We start from the raw sequence: 21,868 nt of genomic DNA on the forward strand, positions 1-21,868 counted from the left end.
GTGACACCATGTTTCTGATACCAAAATATCTGCCTTTGATGCCTTGATCAAATTCATTTACTATACTTCTAGTAATTATAGTATTTGAATTATAGTATTTACTATAATTCAAATTCATTTACTATACTTCTAGCATTGGTGTATATGCAGTTGTTCTTAGTTGCTCTAACAGAGCCCATGTATTTACTTATTCCATGATGACTCCTACCAGCTCTTGAAATCCCCAGCAACTTGCTCCCTAGGGTTGCTACTCATTACAATAGAAGCAGTGCAAGAATCACTTTCGCCTCTGTCTGGAGCTACTGTTAATCTTTTAGTCTGTGAATCCCCCTACCATGCTAGCAGTTTTCCAACCCACCTAACACTGCCTCGATAGCATCAGCAAATATTCTTGCACCCTTTCTATTTAAGTACATTCCATTCCTGTAGAAACTCTGCTGGTAGCAAGCACAGACCATGCTGAAAAAAAAATTCTACTCCATGAGCCTTGCACAGTCTCTCCAGGGCCAACAAGGCTCTCATCATTAATACCTCCTATCATGTCTGGGCAGCATTGCAGACACTTTCAAATTTAATCCTAACTTGCAACTTTTTTTCAACATTGATCTGTACTTTATTATTAGCCACATGGTGCAAGGAAGCCTGAGGCTTTTGCTGCATCAGCCAAAAAGAAAATTGAATTACCCTGAAAGGGGAGAACAAAAGTCAGAAGTAGAAGAGAATCACCAAGACAGAAGAATGATATCGAGCTCAGGAACTCTGGGTGTGCTAAGTCTATACTCACCAGATGCAAGCCCCTACTGTTAATTTTGCTAAATAAATCCACAGATCTACACTTAATGTCATTAGTGCCAATGTGTACAACAATATCACCTTGTGTCCTTAAAATATTATCTGCTCTATGACATCAACTTTTGCCCCTGGTAGACATACCTCGGTCATTTTCTACCCATCCTTTTTGCACAATATATTTCCCAGACAATCAAGTCACCAACAATAACTAGCTCCTGTGGGACCAGTGCATGCTGCTCTGAAGGTTGCCACAGTGTTGCCTGGTGGAAGGGTGAGCTCTGGCATTGAGTTGGGCAGCTGAGAGCTTGATGCCCCCCTCATTTTAATTCATTCGAGGGCATCTACCCGACTCTTCAAGCTCTCATAGATGCCTATCAGAATGCTGAGTTGCTGCCTAATTTCTTCACATTCTCTGCACCTAGCACACACAGACATACTCCATGTCTAGATCATGTCCTGTTTGAGAGAGATACACAAATATGTTGCATCTTGCACATTTTTTTTTAAAATGTTGGAGAATCTCCCCCAAACCACAGCACTTTGACTACTTTGCTTTGCTGCTCTAGTCTGGGGCATGATTTCTGTTTAAATACAATTTAATTAACAATAAAAAATAAAAGGATTTATAAATTTAATTGATTAATTGCAAATACTATACTAAGGTAACAGATTCCTACTACAGGATAGACTGGATAGGAAGGGAGGAGGGGTTATGCTATTAGTTAAGAAATACATAAAATCCAAGGAAGTGAAGCCAGTGGACATTGCTGGACAGTGCAGTATCGAGTCAGTTTGTTGTGAAATAAGCATTGGGAGATCAAAATTGAGAGTAGGGGTGTGCTATAGGCCTAATGACTCTGATGAGTATAATAAGAAACTGTACAGGGAAACAGAGTGGGCCAGTAAATCAGAGAGTCTTATAATGGGAGATTTTAATTTCCCAGATATTGACTGGAATTTGGGGGCTGGTCACTCACACACTAGCAAGGCTTTTGTGGATTTATTGGATGATTGTTTTCTACATCAGCATGTTCGGGAGGCAACTAGAGGGAGGAATACTCTTGATTTGATTATCAGCAGTGATTCTTCATGCATTAAGAATCTGCAGACAAATGAACCACTAGGTGGCAGTGATCACAGTGTGCTGAAGTGGGATTTACTCAAAGAGGTAACTACCATTAGGGGCAAAGGGAAGGGTTATTGCTTTCGTAAAGGTGACTACGATGGACTGAGACAGTATTTAAATTCTATACAGTGGGACCAACTGATGTTACCAACAGCAAATGCAAAATGGGAAGCATTCAAAGAACTTATCTTCGAAGCTACTAGGCTTTACATACCAACTAAGAAATATTGTTCAAGGTTTAGGCCTAAATGGATGTCAGATGAACTGATGAGGCATATGGCAGAGAAGAAACATGTATGGGATACATACAAATTAACACATGACACAGAAGCCTATGATAGATACAAGTTGATCTGTAACCAAGTTACAAAGGAGGGTAGGCAGGCAAAGGCAGATTACGAGAAATCTTTGGCAAGGGATGCAAAGAAAAACAGCAAAGAGTTCTTTACTTATGTAAACTCTAGAAGGAAGGGGATGAATCAGATTGGTCCGCTTGATATCGATGGGTCAACTGTTGATTATCCTGCTCAGGTAGCTAACAAACTAAATGAATATTTTGCATGGACATTCACACATGAGGAGTTATTTAGCGAGGGGAAAGCCAGAGGTGTATTCAACTCTAGCAGTAAGCTAGAGAATCTTGTAATAACTGAGAGTAAAGTGAAGGAGAAATTGTTGAAGATAAACACAAGGGCACCCGGGGTGGATGGGATCTATCCAATTATATTAAAGGAGGCAGCAGAGGAAGTAAGCAAACCCTTAGTCATAATTATGAGAGTTTCTTTGGACTCAGGGGAGGTACCCATAGACTGGAGACGTGCAAATGTAACCCCAATTCACAAAGGAGGATCAAAGGCTGACACAAGTAATTATAGACCTGTGAGTTTAATTTCTGTTCCAGGAAAATTAATGGAGGCACTAGTTAAAGAAGCACTGCAGGATCATTTAGACAAGACTTCAGTTATAGCTCTGACACAGCATGGTTTTGTTAAGGGGAAGTCTTGCCTGACCAATTTGATTGGATAGTATGATGCAGTCACAAAGGAACTGGATGCAGGGAATAACTTTGATATTATATACTTGGATCTTAGAAAGGCTTTTGATACTGTTGCACATGGAAGACTGCTGCACAAATTGGAACAGTGTGACATTGGAGGCAAATTGCTGCTGTGGATAAAGGGGTGGCTGAGGGGGAGAAGACAGAGTGGTAATCAATGGACACTGCTCGTCATGGACTAACGTTATTAGTGGAGTCCCTCAGGGCTCAGTTGGGTCCATTATTGTTTTCTGTTTTCATAAATGATATTGATGATGGTATATCAAGCTTAATGTCGAAGTTTGCAGACGATACAAAGGTAGGCAGGGTTGTCAAGGACACTACTGACACTATGCTGCTGCAACAGGATCTGGAAAGGTTGAGCAGATGGGCTGAGAGGTGGCAAATGAAGTTTAACATTGACAAATGTAAAGTACTACACATGGGAAACAGCAACCCCAGAGCAACGTATCAACTCTGTGGTACTACACTGATAGTGGTAGAGAATGAAAGGGACTTGGGGGTGGTTGTGCAGGCAGATATGAAGTTCTCTGAGCAGTGCAGACAGGCTGCACGAGTAGCTTATGGAGTATTGTCAATGATATACAGGAATTTTTCCAGCAGGGATAAGGAGGTGATTATTCCATTGTATAAGGCAATGGTCAGGCCACACCTAGAGTACTGTATACAGGTCTGGAGGCCTCATTTCAAGAAGGATGTAGAGCTGCTGGAACGAGTACAGAGAAGGGCAACAAGATTAGTGAATGGAACAAAGGGGTGCTCTTACGAAGAAAGGCTTAAGTTTTGCAAATTACAGTGTCTGGAGACTAGGCACCAGTGAGGTGATCTGTTAGAGGTGTATAAAGCCTTCAATGGTTTGAGCATGCTCAATGCTGATGGGATTCTTCCTCTTGCTCAGAATAATCACCTGAGAGGGCATAGATTTAAATTGAGGAAAGACAGATGTAGGATAGATGTGAGGAAATTTGCTTTTAGCCAGCGGGTGGTTGGTAGGTGGAACAGACTTCCATCTCTTGTCGTGGAAGTTGATAGCCTAAATGAGTTTAGGGTTCAGCTGGACAGGTATTTTGAACGAAGAGGGGTGAAGTGGAAGGGGTTATTTTTTATTTTTTTGGCTGATGCTACATAAGCTTGCTTTCTTGCATCAAATTCCTCTACTAATGCTAATGCTGCATATTGTAATTGGCTTGTTTCCAATTCTTCAGTTTCATTTTCTGCCTGCACCAAAGCTCGCAACAAATGTAAAGCAGTTATTAATCAGTCCAAACTAGATTTTGAACAGGCTAAGAGTAGAAAAACTTGCTTCTTGCCCTAATCGTAGCTGAGCATTCTGGTCTCTTGCCAAAGCTATTGGCCACAACTTTGGCCCATCTCTGCCCTCACCTCTGTCAAAACCAGATGGTTCTGTTGTCACTTCTGCCAAGGATAAAGCTGACCTGCTAGCATCCCATTTTTCTTCCAGCTCAAGTTTGATCTTCGTAAAGCACCCCCCAACCATTCCCAACATGCTCCATTCATTGCCTCCTGTGGTCTTCTGTCAAAAGGATGACAAATCTTGATGCTAAGAAAGCACTAGGTCCTGATGGTATTTCTCCACTTGTTCTCAACCTGTGTTCAATCCTGTTCTTTGCCACCTCATTTCACTTTCTTATTCTAAAGGTGTTTTTTCTTCTGCTTGGAAATTTGCTCATATCCAGCCAGTTCCTAAAAACTGGTGACAAATCCCTCCCATCCAATTATCATCCCATTGCAATTACTTCTACTCTTTTTCTAAATAATGGAGAAATCAATTAGCTGCCAACTCTTAAACTACCTAGAAACCTTCCATCTGATCAACGATTGCCAGTATTAATTCTGTTAGTGTCGATCAACTGGTGATATTCTAGCTTATGTTACCCATTTATGTACCAATTGAATGGAAAATTTTGCAAACAAGAGTTGCTCTTGCCATCTCAAAGGCTTTCGATCGTGTTTGGCATATGTCTTCTAAACAAGCTTCCATCTTATGGTTTGCCAACTTTTTTGTAATTAGTTATCCAGTTTTCTGATTGCTCATTGAGGGTGATGGTAGATGGCTTTCTTCTAACTTCTCCACTAATGCTGGTGTCCCCCAAGATTCAGTTCTTTCTCCCACTCTTTTCCTCTTGTATATAAATGACCTCCTTCCATTGACTGGAAATCCTATCCATAGTTTTGCAGATGATAGCACATTGCATTCCACTTTCCATTTTGAAAAACCTTGCCCTGCTCAATCAGCTTCAATTTCTCAAATATCCACTACCAATTCCTGAAATGCCGATCTCCAGGTAATTCTCCAGTGGGGCAAAGATAACTTACTTGATTTCAACCCTTCTAAAACCCAGTCTTGTCTTACATCTCGCAAAAAGGATTCTTCTGCTCCTATGCTTATCTTTGTTGACACTGATTTCTAGGCAAGTTGATCTCTTTTGGGGATTACCCTGACCTACTCTCTCTTGGCACAAGCACCTTACAAATATTGCTTCCTGTGCATCTAAAAAACTTGGGTTTTTTCTTTCACTCTCAGTGTTACTTTTCTTCCAAACAGCCGTTCAAATCGCAAATCCACCCTACCATGGAATATTGTTCCCACATCTGGGATTGTGCCCCCAAAACCTCTCTCAGGCTTCTACATTCCATTCAGAAGAGGGCAGTTAGGTTGATTAATGACTCATCTCTAACAGTCTCTAGACTTGCTGTCTCGTAGACATACTGTTTCTGCTGCACATATTTTCTACAGATACATCCATGGGCATTGTTCCTCTGAATTAGCTTCTATAATTCCCACTTTCTTTCAAAACAGTCCGAACACATTCCGCCACCAGCCAACATCCATTTACTGTCCAACTTTAAACTCACAGAACTAACTTTTCATCTTCCTCATTTATTCTTTCAACTGCCTTTTTCTGGAACAACCTTCCTTCATGTCTTTCCTGAAATTACAGTCTACAGAAGTTCAAGTCTATTGTCAACAAATATCTTTTCAACCTCCAACCCAAGAATGGTACTAAGTACTATAGGTTCTAATACTTCATGTCTGGGGTTTTCATAAAAAAAAAAAAAAAAAAGTGTTGGTTAAGTTATCAAATGCAATTATAACAGGAATATCAGAAATATGGTGTCACCAATATAGGGGATACAGATGGATGCATCATCCATCCGTATCCTCCAAGTACATATTTTAAAACACTACATCCAGTAACACAAGTTGAAACAGTATATATTAAGTCAGTCTGGTGTGACAAGCATTTGGAAAACAAAAATGAGGGCAAGATTAGGTTATAAACCAAATGACTTTAGTATAACAGTGACAGATAAATAGAATGGGCCAGAAAAATAAAACGTCTTTTCATGGGAGAATTTAATTTTCCAGAAACTGATTGGAATTTGTGGGTTAGACTCACTCACTTAGTAGAACATTTCTAGGTTGCTGCTATTTACTCATCAGGATGCTATAAGAAATTCGCTATTTGATTAGCAACAACTGATCATGTATTAAGAATCTTCAAGTAAAGGAACTAGTAGATAACAGTAATGACAGTGTATATGTGAGATTTATTCATAGAAAAAAAAAAAAAAACTACTTTAAACTACTACTGTAAAGAAAGGGAATTTTGTTTTTACGAACATGTTTATAATAGTAGTAATGGCAAATGATGCAAGAAAGCAAGCTTATATAACATTAGCAAAAAAAAAAAAAAACACACCTATGCAATTCATCATCCATCTGTATCCTCCAAGAATTGGTCTAATTCTCCCTTGAATTTATTCAACCGATCCACTTCCACAACAGACTAAAGACTGTTCCAACAATCAACCACCTGCTGGCTGAAGGCAAACTTCCACATCTATTCTGCAACCCAACCATCCTTCCTCAGCTTGAATTAATGCCCCCTCATGTGTCTAGCAAGTGGAAGAATATCATTAACATTCGGCTTAGTCAAAGCTATAAACACCTCAATCAGATCTCCCCACAGGTGCCTTGTCTCAAGATGCTGCGACATGCAGAACCGAAACCTTTCTACGTAAGAGTACCCTTTTGTTTCCTTCACTAATCTGGTTCCCTTCTCTACACCAGTTCCACATCCTGAAGTGAGGTCTCCACACCTGTATATACAGTACTCAAAATGTAGCCTAACCGTAGCCTTATACAAAGGGACAATTGCCTCATTATCCCTGCTAGCAATGTTTCTGAATATCATTGACAAAACCCTGTGAGCTGTCCTGCCAGCATGTCTGCACTGCTCTGAGAATTTCGTCTGACAGCACAATTAGCCCCAGGTCTTTTTCATTCTCCACTACCCGAGTGTACTACCACACAGTTGATAACCTACTCTGGAGTTACTGCTATCCACATGCAATACCTTGCATTTGTTATGCTTAAATTGCCATTTCTCAGCCCATTGACTCAATTTTCCTAGATCATTTAGTCTTGTTGCAGTAGCACACCCTGATTACCATCATTAATCACCATGCCAACCTTTTTATCATCTGCAAACATAAACATTAACCCTGATATACCTTAATCAATATCATTGATAAATATTGAAAACAACAATGGGCCCAGCACTGAACCCTGGGGAACTTCACAAAGAGCAGTGCCCATTGGTAACCAATGTCTTTTTCCACAGCAGTAACCCTCCCTTAATGCCACATTGCTCCATTTTATGTAACAGTATCAAAAGCCTTCCTGAAATCCAAGTATACAATATCAAAATTATTTTTTTCATCTAGTTCCTTCGATTGGTTAGACAAGACCACCCTTAACAAATCCATGCTGTGATTGCAGTATAATTGCATACCTGTCCTGCATTACTTCTTTAACCAACGATTCAATTACCTGGAACAGACATTAAGCTAACCAGTATAATTGCTCACGTCACCTTTATGAATTGGGGATATATTCACACTTCTCCAGCCAAAGGGACCTTTCCCTGAATCCAAGTATGCTCTCTTAATTATGGCTAATAGTTTGCTTACGTCCTTTGCTACCTCCCTTAATAAAACTGGATAGATTCCATCTACTCCTGGTATGTTTTTTTTTTTCATCCCAACAGTTTCTTCTCCACTTTTCTTTCAGTTATCACAAAGTCATTAAGCTCCTAGTGAAGAGTTAGATAAACTTCTGGCATCCCCTTCCCTAAAGAATTACTTGTCTAAATGTAGATGCAAAATACCTATTTAATTTGTCTGCAGCCTGAGCAGTGGCTTCGACACAATCATGAACCCACAGATATCGAGTGGCACAATGTGATTCAATCCTTTCCTTCTACTGTTAATATAAGAAGTCTTTGCTGTTTTTCTTTGCATTATTTGCAAGAGACTTATAATCTGCATTAGCTTGCCTAACCTCCTTTCTGACTTGATTACAGACTAATTTATATCTACTATAGGTTTCTGTATCACCTGATAATTTATATGCATCTCACACTTTTCTCCACTATGTCTCTGTTCAATATTTCATCTGACATCCATTTAGGTCTAATTTTTGAACAGGCTATCTTTGTTGGTATGAAAAGCCTAGTAGCATCTTAGTTAGTTACTTCCCTGAATACTTCCCATTTACAGTTTGCTGTTGGTAACATCATTTAGTCCCACTGCACAGGATTTAAAAACTGTCTGGGACCCTGTAGTCACCATTATGAAAGCAAAAGCCTTTCCCTTTACCAATGTCTTTAAATTCCACATTAGTACACTGTTGTGGATGTCACCCATTGGGTCTTTTACCTGCAGATTCTTAATGCATGAACAATCACTGCTGGTAACCAGATCAAGAGTATTGCCACTGCTGGTAACCAGATCAAGAGTATTGCTTTGTCTTGTTGCCTCTTTAACATGCTGCTTTAGAAAACAGTCATCCAAGAACTCCACAAAGTCTTCTAACGTGTGATTTACCAACACACAATAATCCTAGATGTTCCAAGAAGTTCTTTTCTGAGGGAAACTTTTTTTTTTAACAAAAAAATCCTATAAGCTTCTAACAAAATAACCATTCATGGTTTAAACCAAAATGGTTAGATGAACAGCTGAACTCTGTGACAGAAGAAAAATGCATGGGATCATAAATTATCAAGAGAAAACAGAATTCTATAATAAGGAAAATCTATAATCAAATTATTCATTGTGTTAGATGTGTTGGAGTAGATTATGAGGAGTCTGGCTAAGAGCAAAAAGAAAAACATAGCAAAAATTCTTTTCTTATGTTAACACTAGAAGAAAGGGTCATGAACCACACCAGTCCACTTAATATAAATGGTAAGATACCCAAGCATAAGTGGATGATCTTGTCCTCATGCTACAGGTGGACAGCAGAGCCCAAATGGAAGCTACTGCAAATCAGACCATTGACAGACTACAGAAATGGGCCAGTCTCAATCACCCGAGAATTTCCTCAACCAAAACTTTCGATACTCCTGAAAGGTTCTCTCGATATACGCAGGCCACCACAAATCAAGATACCACAATAAAACTAGCAACAGAACTCAAGCAACTTGGACTTGCTCTTGACAAGAACTTGTTTCACCCCACATCTTGTACATCTGCAGAAAAAAAATTAAGAGGTACTCCGCATTTATTGCCAGAGTTACTCGGAAGAACTGGGGCCTAAAGAAGAGGACACTTTCCCTCTTTCATAAAGCCATATTTATCCCAGCCCTCATATACTGCAGGTGTCCGGTTTAAAAAAGCCACCACATCAGTCAATAGGAGAAAATTAGACTATACAGCACTCCATCCTACTAACCATCTCAAGGGCATGCTGTACTGCGAGCTCACACACACACACCAGGTCCTGGCGGGCTGTCTTCCCCTAGACCTGGAAATCATCCATTGCTGCCTACTCTACCACCATTCAAAGGAAAGAACAGCAACTTGTATTGATTTCACCACCAACTCAATCAATAACACTAACAGGGAAGAAACAGCTTACAACCTTCCTTGGACAAATCTGACAATCCAGATGGATGGACTCAACCAAGGGCACCGTGACCTGAAAATTTATCCCAGACATTCTGCAAATCTACCCACATTAACCACCCTGGTTCTTACCTGGCCTCTACACCACTTTTCTGCTCACAGGGCACAGATCTTTCAATGCAAAATTGGCTGCCGTCATTATTGTAGAAATGCCACTGCTTTGAGGAGCAAACCTGGAAGCATTTAAGACCTCCGTTGCCATCATCACGAATATCCATTTCAACCCAAAGGATCAGGAGCACCTCATACTGCTGGAGGAGGACCATTACTGGGCTCTCTCACAATTTGCCCAAGAGATGTTTGCCGGGCTAAAGGACCCTACTGGCAACCACCCTAGAGCCTACTGTTTAACCCTGAAAAAAAGCAAACAGACAAGACAAACTACTGGTTACCCACTAGTGAATTTCAAACACTACCGACTCACAGGACTGAAAACACCACACGTAACCACACTCACTGATTACTATAAAAGGACTAAAAGAAGACACCTACATCAAGAAAAAAAAAAAAAGTACTAGAAGACATCCCAAATTAAAAAAAAAAAAAAAACTCGACTGGACTATGAATGACAGTATGGCTATACTGCCCAATGCCAATATTGGCAATCTGAACCAGACTCTCTTGCCTGGTTCCCCTTTTAACTCCCCTTCCCTTGGCAGGGGGGAGGAGACTGACCCATCTCCTCTTCCCCTCTCTTTTCACCTGGTGAAGCATGGGCCTGCCTCACTGACTCTCTGGGGTTGCCTTCTCTAACATCCCCATATTTCTACCTCTTTCCCCCCCAGCCCTCAATCTCCCCATCCACTCTGTGCACCAGCAAACACCCTATACTTCCAAATTTAACTACACCCAAATTGCTTTGCCCACAACTTTTGGCCCTTCAAATTCTAGTGCTATCCCTGCCACGATCATCATTCCATACGTGAGAGCATATTTTTTTTTTAGGCTCTAGCCACTGAAATCTCAGGAAATTAGGTGGCAGGACCTGTCAGAGTAATTTTAAAGTACTGGTGTACCTGGTCTGCCTCCACAGGGCAAAACGTCGGGCCTCAGCAGGGGTCTGGCGGCTAAATGGCCAGAGGAACAACAATACACAACACTACACGTAAACAATACCCATATACTTTTAAATCTCTGGCCTTTACAGTGTTCTGCATCACAAGACAATGTATACCATGTGGAGATGGGGGAACCCCCTGGTGCCATTTGACCCTAAACACACTTTACACTTAAATGTTTTGCATATACAGTATGTTCACACAAAGTTTAGAAGATGGGGAATATCAGAAGTCTAATACCAGTTGGGGTCATATGATTATATGGCAACAAAGGAAACAGGAATAAAATTCTGTGGCTAAAAATAAGGCACCTGATCCTAATGGTCTGTCCAGTTATATTAAAAGAGGTGATCAAAGCCTTAGCTATAATGAGAACATCCTTAGATTCAAGGGAAATACTTAAATACTGGAGATGTGGTTTGAAAGTAAAAGGAGTAGTAGAGATGTAACTTTGACTTTCATGCCAGGGAAAACTGAAGTCCATGAAGTAGTAATAAAAGATCATTTAGGTACCAATTCAGCTAAAAGACAATCACAGCAGAGATCTGTTAAGAAATTATACTTGTCCAATCTGATTAACTACTATAAGCTTGTCACAAAAGGAACTGGACAAAAAATAATTTTGATATTTACTTAGATTAATAAAGCTCTTAATGTAAATTGTATAAACCAGAGCAATGCAGCTTTAGAGGCTATATTACTATTATAGATAAAGGAAAAGTTGTAGTAGAAGACTAATCTTAAATTGCCACTGCTCTTCATGGACTAAAAATTTTATGAGTGCATGGGTTTAGAGTGCTGGGCTTCTACTAACCTGACAGTAATTGTACTCATGAATGAGCATTGCACACAGGTAAAGACAGGCTTCTAGGACAGCTCAGGGTTTTGCCAGTGAAAGAGGAATTTCTCCAGTGGGGAAAGAGATTATCCCAATTTGAGGCAATGGTTAAATTTAATGTTGAATGGAACAAAGTTTTCAAATCACATTTTTAGCAAGGACACAGTCATTGCAAAGAGTATAGATCAGAGCACAAAAGGATATTCTTATCAAAGAAACTTATGCTCTGAATTACAGTGGCTGAAAATTATGTATTTGCGTGGAGACCTAACCATACTTTAAGTCTTAAGTAAACTAAATACTGATGACATTTTTATTCTTTCCAAGGCAACAAAACAGATATTTTAAATTGAAATGGATAGTTTTAGAAATCTACCTTCAGTAGTTGATTACTGAACCAATTTCCATCTAGTGTTAGGACTATGTTGTTTCTAAATAAATTATTAGAAAGGAAAAGCAAGTGTTCTGTTTATACTTCCAACCACTTGGTCAGAATAGTTTACAATTAATTATTTTGACAATGAATACAGTTATCAACCATATTTAGCAGCCATGCAGACTTGAACCACAGACTGTTCAAAAAAAAAAAAAAAATTAGCTGCTTCATTTGTCCATTCCTGCCAATACTTTGTCCAAACCTTTGAAGTTATTTAAACTTTCCACTTCCACAAAACTAGATGAAAGTTTATTTCAACAATTAACTACTCCGGCTGCATGCAAATTTCTGCACCCATCCTTTTTAAATGTATACCCCCTTGCATGTGTTACTTGCAAAATGCCATCAGCATTTAGTTAACCCATTTAAAACATTATAGATTACAATTAACAAATCATATTTGTTAGGGTGCACAAAATATCCTTTTTCACCCAACTACTCTTGATCCCCTTCTCTACACCTTTTCCAACAGATTTATGTATTTCATAAAATATCCCCCCACCCCAAAACCTGTGTGCAATATTCCAACTGTGGCCTAACCATTGCCTTATACAAGAAGATAACTGCCTCTCGATTTCTGGCAAAGTTCCTATATACATATCATTGACAGAACCCCATGAACTGTTTCTAGCTTGCACTGCTGAGAGAATTGCATTGAACACTTACCCCTCTCTTTTTTCATTATCAAATATTGATAATACCTTTAGTACAAGGTATTATCAATATTAAAAGTAAGAAGCCTCTTACTTTTTAATATTTATTTTATTTTTAATATCCAACCTCTGTATTACCCCCTTATCATGTTAGTCCATGGAGAACAGTTACCATTCGTAACCACTTTGTCTTCCTATTTAATTATCCCCTTATCCATAATAACTTGTCCCTGTGCCATATCATTGCAACAATTTATACAATCACATATGTGGTACAATATCAAAGAGACTTTGGTTTTTTGTTTTTTTTTTTTTAACTGATGCTGTATAAGCTTGGCTGCTTATACTTTTCTATTCATATTCTGCAATATTCCATACAGACAATATTGTTCTTGAAAGTTAAGAACAAACATTCAAAAATGTTTTATATGCATAAACAATAACTGTCTAAGGCCCACAATTTTGCTGAGCTGTTAGGGGACTAAATTTTTCTTCTAGAAACCCCTCCCCATGAGATCCATGTACGTGTTATCTAGGACCCAAGGAATTTATAAATTCACCCATCTGTAAGGAAATATCATTTCAACTAATTCATATATTTTATATCCTTTAAGTTTGCTTTCCTTCGCTCTCATTCACTGATGCTTTTCAATAATGAAATTTCTATTTGCTGTCAAAATGCATTTCCCCAGCAATGTCAGGAAACTGCATCAGACTGATTTGCTTTTTTTTTTTAACATTTAATTTCTTCTAGACTGAGGTGGTTATTATGCATTTCCTATACAGTTACTGTCAAGAAATGGCACTGCCTTTATTGAAAAAACTTATTACAAATATATATATCACACTGCAAATAACTTGCACAGTAACCACAATATGAAACTCTTCACTTTTGGCAAATGATAATTACAGATGTAAACACAGGTAGCATAGCCATACCTATGTCTGTCCACTCAACACCACTAGACCAGTTAAAAAAAAATATATAACAAAAAAGGAACTTCGATGTTCAAGATCACAGTTAACATTACACATATTTAATCTCTTATTCCGGTTCCATAATTGGCTCCTCCAGCTTTCATCACTTCACCACGCAGAATATCTTCTGATAGCTCTTCTGAAGCTTCCATCTGAAGTTCAACTGCAAAATTCTGCAATAGAAAAAGCCATTTAAGTGTTCAGGTACAGAATACTGGCCCTCTGCAAGAACATAGAAGTAGATGTTTTTGCAATGAGAGCAAAATAACATTGAGAGAAACTGTTTGTTATTTAATAGTGGAAACATTTCCTGAAAGAGAGAGAGATGAAGCTTCTAAAGTTAAACAGAAAATTTTAAGAAATGTTTCACAAAAATAATTACAGGTGGTCTTAGACATACCAGTTTCATTTATATCACAAAAAAAAAAAAAAAAAAAAAAGTTTTCACTTGTCAGTCACAGTATGCTGCTGGTGTACTTCAGTTCGGCACAAACTGTTATGAAGTCCATCAGGACAATGCATACCAGTACTAAATATTTTGAAATTTTATATTTGAAAAATATTTTGGACCAGATATCATATATACAGGTCTTCTTAAAAATACATGGCATAAATTCAGCAATGAGTTCCTCATTCCTGAAGACAATAGAAATGTAGACAAAAATATTTTATATCAACATAGTTCTGGAAATGCTGGGTTTCCGAGTTTTGAAGATCTGTCTATGACACTTAACTGTTCACATCACCTTATAGTAATTGTTCAAAATGTCCACTTTCTGCCTGAATACAGGCCTCACATTGACATCTCATGGACTCGTGAAGACAATGCCAAATTCCTGGCATGTTTCGTATTGTCTCAGAACCTGCCACAATTCGATTTTGGATAGCTTCCATATTAGCTACCAGAGTCGAATATACCAATGACTTTAAACAGCCCCACAAGAAGAAATCTAGTGGGTTTAAATCAGTTGAGTGTGGAGGCCAGGCAGTTGGTCCACCTCTACCTATCCACCGGCCAGAAAACCTTCTATTCGGGTAATTGCGGGCTAGGTGGCTGAAATGTGTGGGAGTTCCATTGTGCATGAAGTGTGCTTGTTGACGAATGATCAATGGCATGTCATTCAAGAAATCAGGCATATTTTCCAGAAAATTTCTGTATGCCTGCCCTGTGAGTTTGTTTGGAAGTACATGGGCCCAAATAACTTATCACCAAAAACATCCGCCCGATGTTGAGCCTGAACCGCTGTTGGTGATGTGATGGAAGAATTGCATGTGGGTTTTCCTCAGCCCAGACATGCTGATGTGAAAGTTTTGGATTCCATCTCATGTGAACTGTGCTTCATCTGGTGTTTTTTTTTTTTTTTTTTTGTTTAGTTGTTGGCGCATCAACTTCTATGGCCATATTGCACCTCCCAAAGTTTTTGCATTTTACTGTGATCCAAGCCCAAGGCAGGAATCGAACCTGCAACCTTTGGGTTGCCAGGCAGGCACTTTACCTACCTGGCTAGCCCGGTCGGCCTGCTTCATCTGTGAATATCACTAAGGCAGGAAAGTGAAGAGTTGTACCAGACTGCTGCAAGAACCACTGGCAGAACATTACTCGCACAGGGTAATCTGCTGGTGACAAGGTGGACATTTTGAACAATTACTATAAGGATACAGTTGGTGTTCTCACAACACTCCAAATAGTCTAATGTTGAACAGCCAGTTGCACTACTATTCTGCATGTGCTGATTCCAGGAGTGGCATGCACAACATCCAAAATCTCCTCCTCTACTTCAGGAGTTGTAGATCTTGGTCGTCCTCTGTCAGCAGAACAAGGTGTAAAGGTCCCATGTTCACAAAGGTGACGATGGATACCTTCAAACGTTTTCCTGTCTGGACATCTTCATTCTGGAAACCTTTCGTGGTACAAACAACGAGCCTCCAGAGCATTGCTGTCCACCAAACCATACACAAAGTGCATATCTGCTTGCTCCTAATTTGAGTACATGGTCGGAATGGAAAGCCACCAGATTCTGTCAGTACCTTATGATGAAGGAAATCACCTGCAGGAGATAAGACATTCCGGTTAATAACTTGGGAACCAAGCATTTCCAGAACTATGTTGATATAAAATATTTTTATTGTCTACATATGAGGAACTCATTCCTGAAGTTATGCCATGTATTTTTGAGACATCCTGTGTGTGTGGGGGGGGGGGTTGTAACATGAATAATGTGTCTGTGAAAATGGAAATGAAAAATACACAAAGTGCCTGAACTAAGAGAAATTAAAGGGATAGTAGAAACTGGAAGTGAAATAGTGGCAAAAAAGTGAAAGAATTTGAAAAACCTAGTACAAAAATGAAAGATGATACACAGACAGGAATTTCATATATTTTTGTATATTGTATAATTTCACATTTTTTGTATATTGTTTGCTTCCTCAGTCCCAGTTCATTTTTGTACTAGGTTTTCCAAATTCTTTCACTTTTTCACCACTACTTTACTTCCAGTTTCTACTATCCTTTTAACTTCTCTTAGTTCAGGCACTTTGTGTATTTTCCATTTCCACAGACACCTTATTTATGTTACAAGCCACACATTATTTATATCCTTTTGCTTCCTTTACTGCATGTTTTGGAGCATTAGACACTTTTATTTTCCTTTTTCCATCACCTTATAGTAATTGTTCAAAATGTCCACTTTCTGCCTGAATACAGGCCTCACATTGACATCTCATGGACTCGTGAAGACAATGCCAAATTCCTGGCATGTTTCGTATTTATTTTGCTTATTTCTTAACAGGTTACTATATATATATAAATAAATTTTTTTTTTTTTTTTTTTTTGATTTGGTAGTTGTTGGCGCATCGGCTTCTGTGGCCATATTGCACCTCCCAAGGTTTTTGCAGTACTTTGATCCAAGCCCGAGGCGGGAATCGAACCCTCGACCTTTGGGTTGACGGGCAGGTACTTTACCCACTCGGCTAGCCCGGTCGGCATATAAATAAATAAAATTATTCCAGATATATCAAGGATCAGAACAAGATACCATATTTCAAAGACCAAATAAGATATATCTGGTCCTTGAGGCTTGTAGCAGACAATCCAGAGTAAATCAAGCTAGGGCTTGCTACCTGGAAGTCTAAAATACTGATGAAACTGATACTCAGGTGAACTCAAGTGAAATGGACTGAAGCTCAAAGTCAGGTCATTCTGTAAAGACCAAATCCTCTTGCTTACACCTTCACAATGGTGGGACTGTTAGTAACCCTGGGTATAACCCCCTTGTGCATGTCAGGAAATATGGCACCTAGTATATTGGAGACTACCATGCAGGTGTGAATCAATGCAAGCAAGGGTAGAGGTGTGGCATCAAAACCACACAGACAAATGCCCACCCTCTGTGTTACCAGGCAATACTAGATGGTAGGCAACTCAATGCCATCCAACCACTTTCTTATTAGTGACTTGAAATGGTGAAAACCATATTTAGTCTCCAGAACAAAGCTCTGAAACCCCCAATCCCTTTCATCATGCATTATGAGTGATTTCTTCGAAGTTATGAAGGGCATCATGGCAAGATGCAATCTTCCTTACATTTTGTGGACTATCTAGTGATAGTCCACAAACTGGACTATCTAGTGATAGTCCACTGGACTATCACTAGATAGTCCAGTGGACTACTACCTCCTAGAGAGAGGTACCAATAGCTGATCCAGATGTCTCTAGGAGGCATTATCAAACCCACATTATGTCAAAGAGCTGGTAGATTCTTACTGTGTATGCCATATCTGAAAATTTCAATATTTGATACGTCTCCTCCCACCATTTCTTTACAACTGAAGACACTGTGAACAGACAAACTTATCTGTAAAAGAGCTAAACCTCACAAACACCTAATTCACTTCACAAATAAATGTGGTCTCAGTTTCAATCTCAATGATGTCCATTAGAACATAGTTTGCCATTCCCAACTTACTTTTTCTGACAGAATCCCAATCATCAGTTGATTCAACCACTGCTCATCTCAGCTACATTAATTATCCACTGTACAATTCCTTTTGCTTCAAAAGTTGCATATATCCATTCTGATATTTACTGTCAGAGACAGCAATTTGGAATCATCTCTAGCTTAATCTCTACCCATTCTGTAAAATTCATCTGTAGCCTCTATTGTTCTCACACCTCACTAATAACTTGGAACTCTTGACTTCCTTTCTTTAAAATTGACTTTCTCCAGTCCAACTTTGCTAACTGAGAATTTTTCTTGGCAATTTTAATGTTCACAACTCCAGCTGTCTTCCATTTTCTAGTGAGATGCCATGGCTTTTGACTATTACTAATGACCTCACAAATTGTTCATTTACCTATCAGAATACCAGACAATCCTAACCATGCAACCAACACATGCTTGATCATTTTCTCACACTTAAGTTCATGGTTAAGGTGAGTGTCTTCTAGGCACCTCAAATCACAACTTGGCTTGGTGATTGTCTTTTCTCCAATGGAGCCTCTCTTTAGTGTCCATTCTCAACCTCATGTTGTTTGGCATTACAATGTAAAATGGAATTATCTGCAAATTTTCTTTTCTTATTTTCCTTGGTTAGCTTACTGTTTCAAATCTTCTGATGTCAACATTTGCTCAGATTGTGTCAGCAAAATTATTCTTGTATGAATAAAATCCTTTATTCTACACTACACCTTAAAATCTTTATCTAAACCTTGGTTTTCCAATAAATATGCTAAAGCTGTTCAAGATAAGAATATTGCATATCACAATTGGCTTATATTGAAATCTCCAAGTTCATTTTCTGCCTACACCACAGCTTGCAACAATTGTAAAGCAGTTATTAATTAGTTCAAACTAGATTTCAAATAGGCTAAGAGTAGAAACTTGCTTCTTGTCCAAATGGTAGTCAAGCATCCTGGTCTCTTGCCAAAACTATTGACCACAAATTTTACCCATCCCTATTCCCAAATCTGTTAAGACCAGATGGTTCTATTGCCACTTCAGCCAAAGATAACTGACCTGCTAGCATCCTACTTTTCTTCCTACTCATGTATTGATGATCTTGGTAAACCACCTCCTACCATTCCCAGTACACTCCATTCAATGTCACCTGTGGGGTTCTGTCAAAAGGATTTTGGATAATCTTGATACAGTAGAGACTGCTGAAATAGCGGCACCCCAAATAACAGAACATTCAAGCTAACAACACATCGAGATCTGATGTTACATGCAGCACATTTCTTGCAGTACTGAAAAAAAGAAAACTGCAAGTCATGTAATTACTGTATTTATGTTTGCCATTTTGAAAGTTAATTCTGTACTGATATCACAGATTATACCACTGTTTTTCATTTATCTTAAATTAAACCTCACTATGGCTCCTAATGTTAATACACCTCATACAGAGAAGAAAAGAACAAATTAAAGCTTAGTGACAAACTTGATATAATCCAAACTATTACAGTAGAGTCACTTGGAAAGTTAATTCATATACCCATGTGTATTGTGTTTGTAAATTGAGTGTTCTCTGGTCTATTTGCCTGTTTTACCGGACTAAAAACCAGTTCCTGGGGGGGGGGGGACATTTCTATCTACGCCTGAGACAGACTAACTCAGCCACAGAGTGAAAAAAGCCCATAAAAGTTCCTTGTGTCATCAACAGGATTCGAACCCAGGCCTTTTCCACTGGGTGTGGGGAGGATGGTGACCACACCACTATGCTACCCGTGCAGACTAAACTAGATATAATAAAGAAAATGGAATGGGGCATAAGCAGGAGTGTATTAATGGTAGGAAAACACTGGATCATCAACACGTTTGTTTGTTTTTTTTTATGTGCAGTTAATAAAATTGCATTCATAAAGCACTTTAGGGCTATAAGCCTCAGGTTGCGAAAGAGTTAACTGACGTGTAAGTTAGTGCAAGTGCATCATTTCTACATGCAGCGAGCTACTAAGTAACTAGGAATTGGCATCATTAAGTACATCTGATATTGTGAATACCTTCATAATGAATTATCATGATATTGCACTACGTCGAAAAAGTAACGTTTCACCAATAGAAAGACTACTGTTACTATGACTCCTTAAAAATTACAGGCTCCAAAAAAGTGATGTGTTTGCCTTCTTATTTACCTAATTGTTATTTTATATTGTACTTTATACGTAGTCTTATAGTTATTGTTACGCTGGTTATTTTTATTTTTAATTTAGATAAAGAGTTTTTGTAGATTACTACTTAATATACGTAAAACTGCTATTTCATTCTAATCTTGCAGCCATTGTTTTTGTATAGAGTAGTAGGGAATTCAAATTTTTAATTGTGATAACTAAGCAGCTTTAACATATAATTATATAGCGTAATATGCATCACTGCATTTAGGATTCTATTAGATAGTGTAGTATTGACATTTAATTAAATTTATTGATCTTATTAATTTAAAATATCATACCCCAGACCAGAGCAACAGGAACAAAGTGGCAGGAGTGCTGAGACTCTGGGGAGAACTGAGGGTGGCAACAATTCTCCAATGCATCACAGCCTAAAAAAAAAAAAAAAAAAACTGCGACTTGTGAAATGTTTGCCGAACTCTGGAACAGAACATGATCTAGCCAAGGAGGATGTCTTTGTGTGTGCCAGGTGCAGAGCGTGTCTAGAAATTAGGCATCAACTCAGCGTTCTACTGGGCACCTATGAGAGCTTGAGGTGTAGGGTAGATGCCCTCGAAGAAATTAGTGAGAGGCCTGTCAAGCTCTCAGCTGCCCAACTCAAAGCCTGAGTTCACACCTGGGCATCAGGCAACACAGCGGCAATCTGCAGATAAAGGAACCACTAGGTGGCAGTGATCACAGTGTGCTGAAGTGGGATTTACTCAAGGAGGTAACTACCATCAGAGGTAAAGGAAAAGGTTTTTGCTTTTGCAAAGGCAACTATTATGGTCTGAGACAGTATTTAAATTCTATACAGTGGGACCAACTAATGTCACCAACAGCAAATTCAAAATGGGAAGCATTCAAAGAACTAATCTTGGAAGCTACCAGGCTTTACATACCAACTAAGAAATATTGTTCAAGGTTCAGGCCTAAATGGATGTCAGGTGAACTAATGAGACATATGGCAGAGAAGAAAAATGCATGGGATACATACAAATTAATGGGAGACACGGAAGCCTATGATAGATATAAGCTGGTCTGTAACCAAGTCACAAAGGAGATTAGGCAGGCAAAGGCAGATTATGAGAAATCCTTGGCAAAGGATGCAAAGAAAAATGGAAAAGAGTTCTTTACCTATTTAAACTCAAGAAGGAAAAGGATGAATCAGATTGGTCCACTGGATATTGATGGTTCAACAGTTGAGGATCCTGCTTAGGTGGCTAACAATCTAAACGAGTATTTTGCATCTACATTCACACATGAGGAGTTATTCAGGAAGGGGAATGTCGTAGGTAAAGTAAACATTAGCAGTGAGCTAGATGATTTTGTAATAACTGAGAGGAAAGTGGAGGAGAAATTGTTGAGGATAAACATAAGGCACCCCGGGTGGATGGGATCCATCCAGTTATATTAAAGGAGGCAGCAAAGGAAGTAAGCAAACCCCTAGCCATAATTATGAGAGCTTCTTTGGACTCAGGGGAGGTACCCATAGACTGGAGATGTGCAAATGTAACCCCAATTCACAAAGGAGGATCAAAAGCTGACACAAATAATTATAGACCTATTAGTTTAACTTCTGTTCCAGGAAAATTAATGGAGGCATTGGTTAAAGAAGCACTGCAGAATCACCTAGACAAGAATTCAGTTATAGCTAAGACATCATGGTTTTGTTAAGGGAAGGTCTTGCCTGACCAATTTGATTGGATACTATGATGTAGTCCCAAAAGAACTGGATGCAGGGAATAACTTTGATATTATATATTTGGATCTTAGAAAGGCTTTTGATAC

General features: G+C 38.8%; 1 protein-coding gene across 1 annotated transcript in view; it reads right to left on the reverse strand.

The window, feature by feature from the left end:
• Positions 1-13,739: 13,739 nt before the first annotated feature.
• Positions 13,740-21,868, reverse strand: part of LOC150082834 (coactosin-like protein) — a 157,375-nt gene continuing 149,246 nt past the window's right edge. The window contains exon 4 of the mRNA XM_090376851.1: positions 13,740-14,104. Coding sequence (XP_090232977.1) covers positions 13,991-14,104 — 114 coding nt within the window. The 3' untranslated portion in view covers positions 13,740-13,990. The remainder of the gene's footprint in view (positions 14,105-21,868) is intronic.

Source organism: Mastigoproctus giganteus, chromosome 7, assembly GCF_048544385.1.
Source record: "Mastigoproctus giganteus isolate SK-2022 chromosome 7, ASM4854438v1, whole genome shotgun sequence".
In the NCBI taxonomy this organism is placed as follows: Eukaryota; Metazoa; Arthropoda; class Arachnida; order Uropygi; family Thelyphonidae; genus Mastigoproctus; species Mastigoproctus giganteus.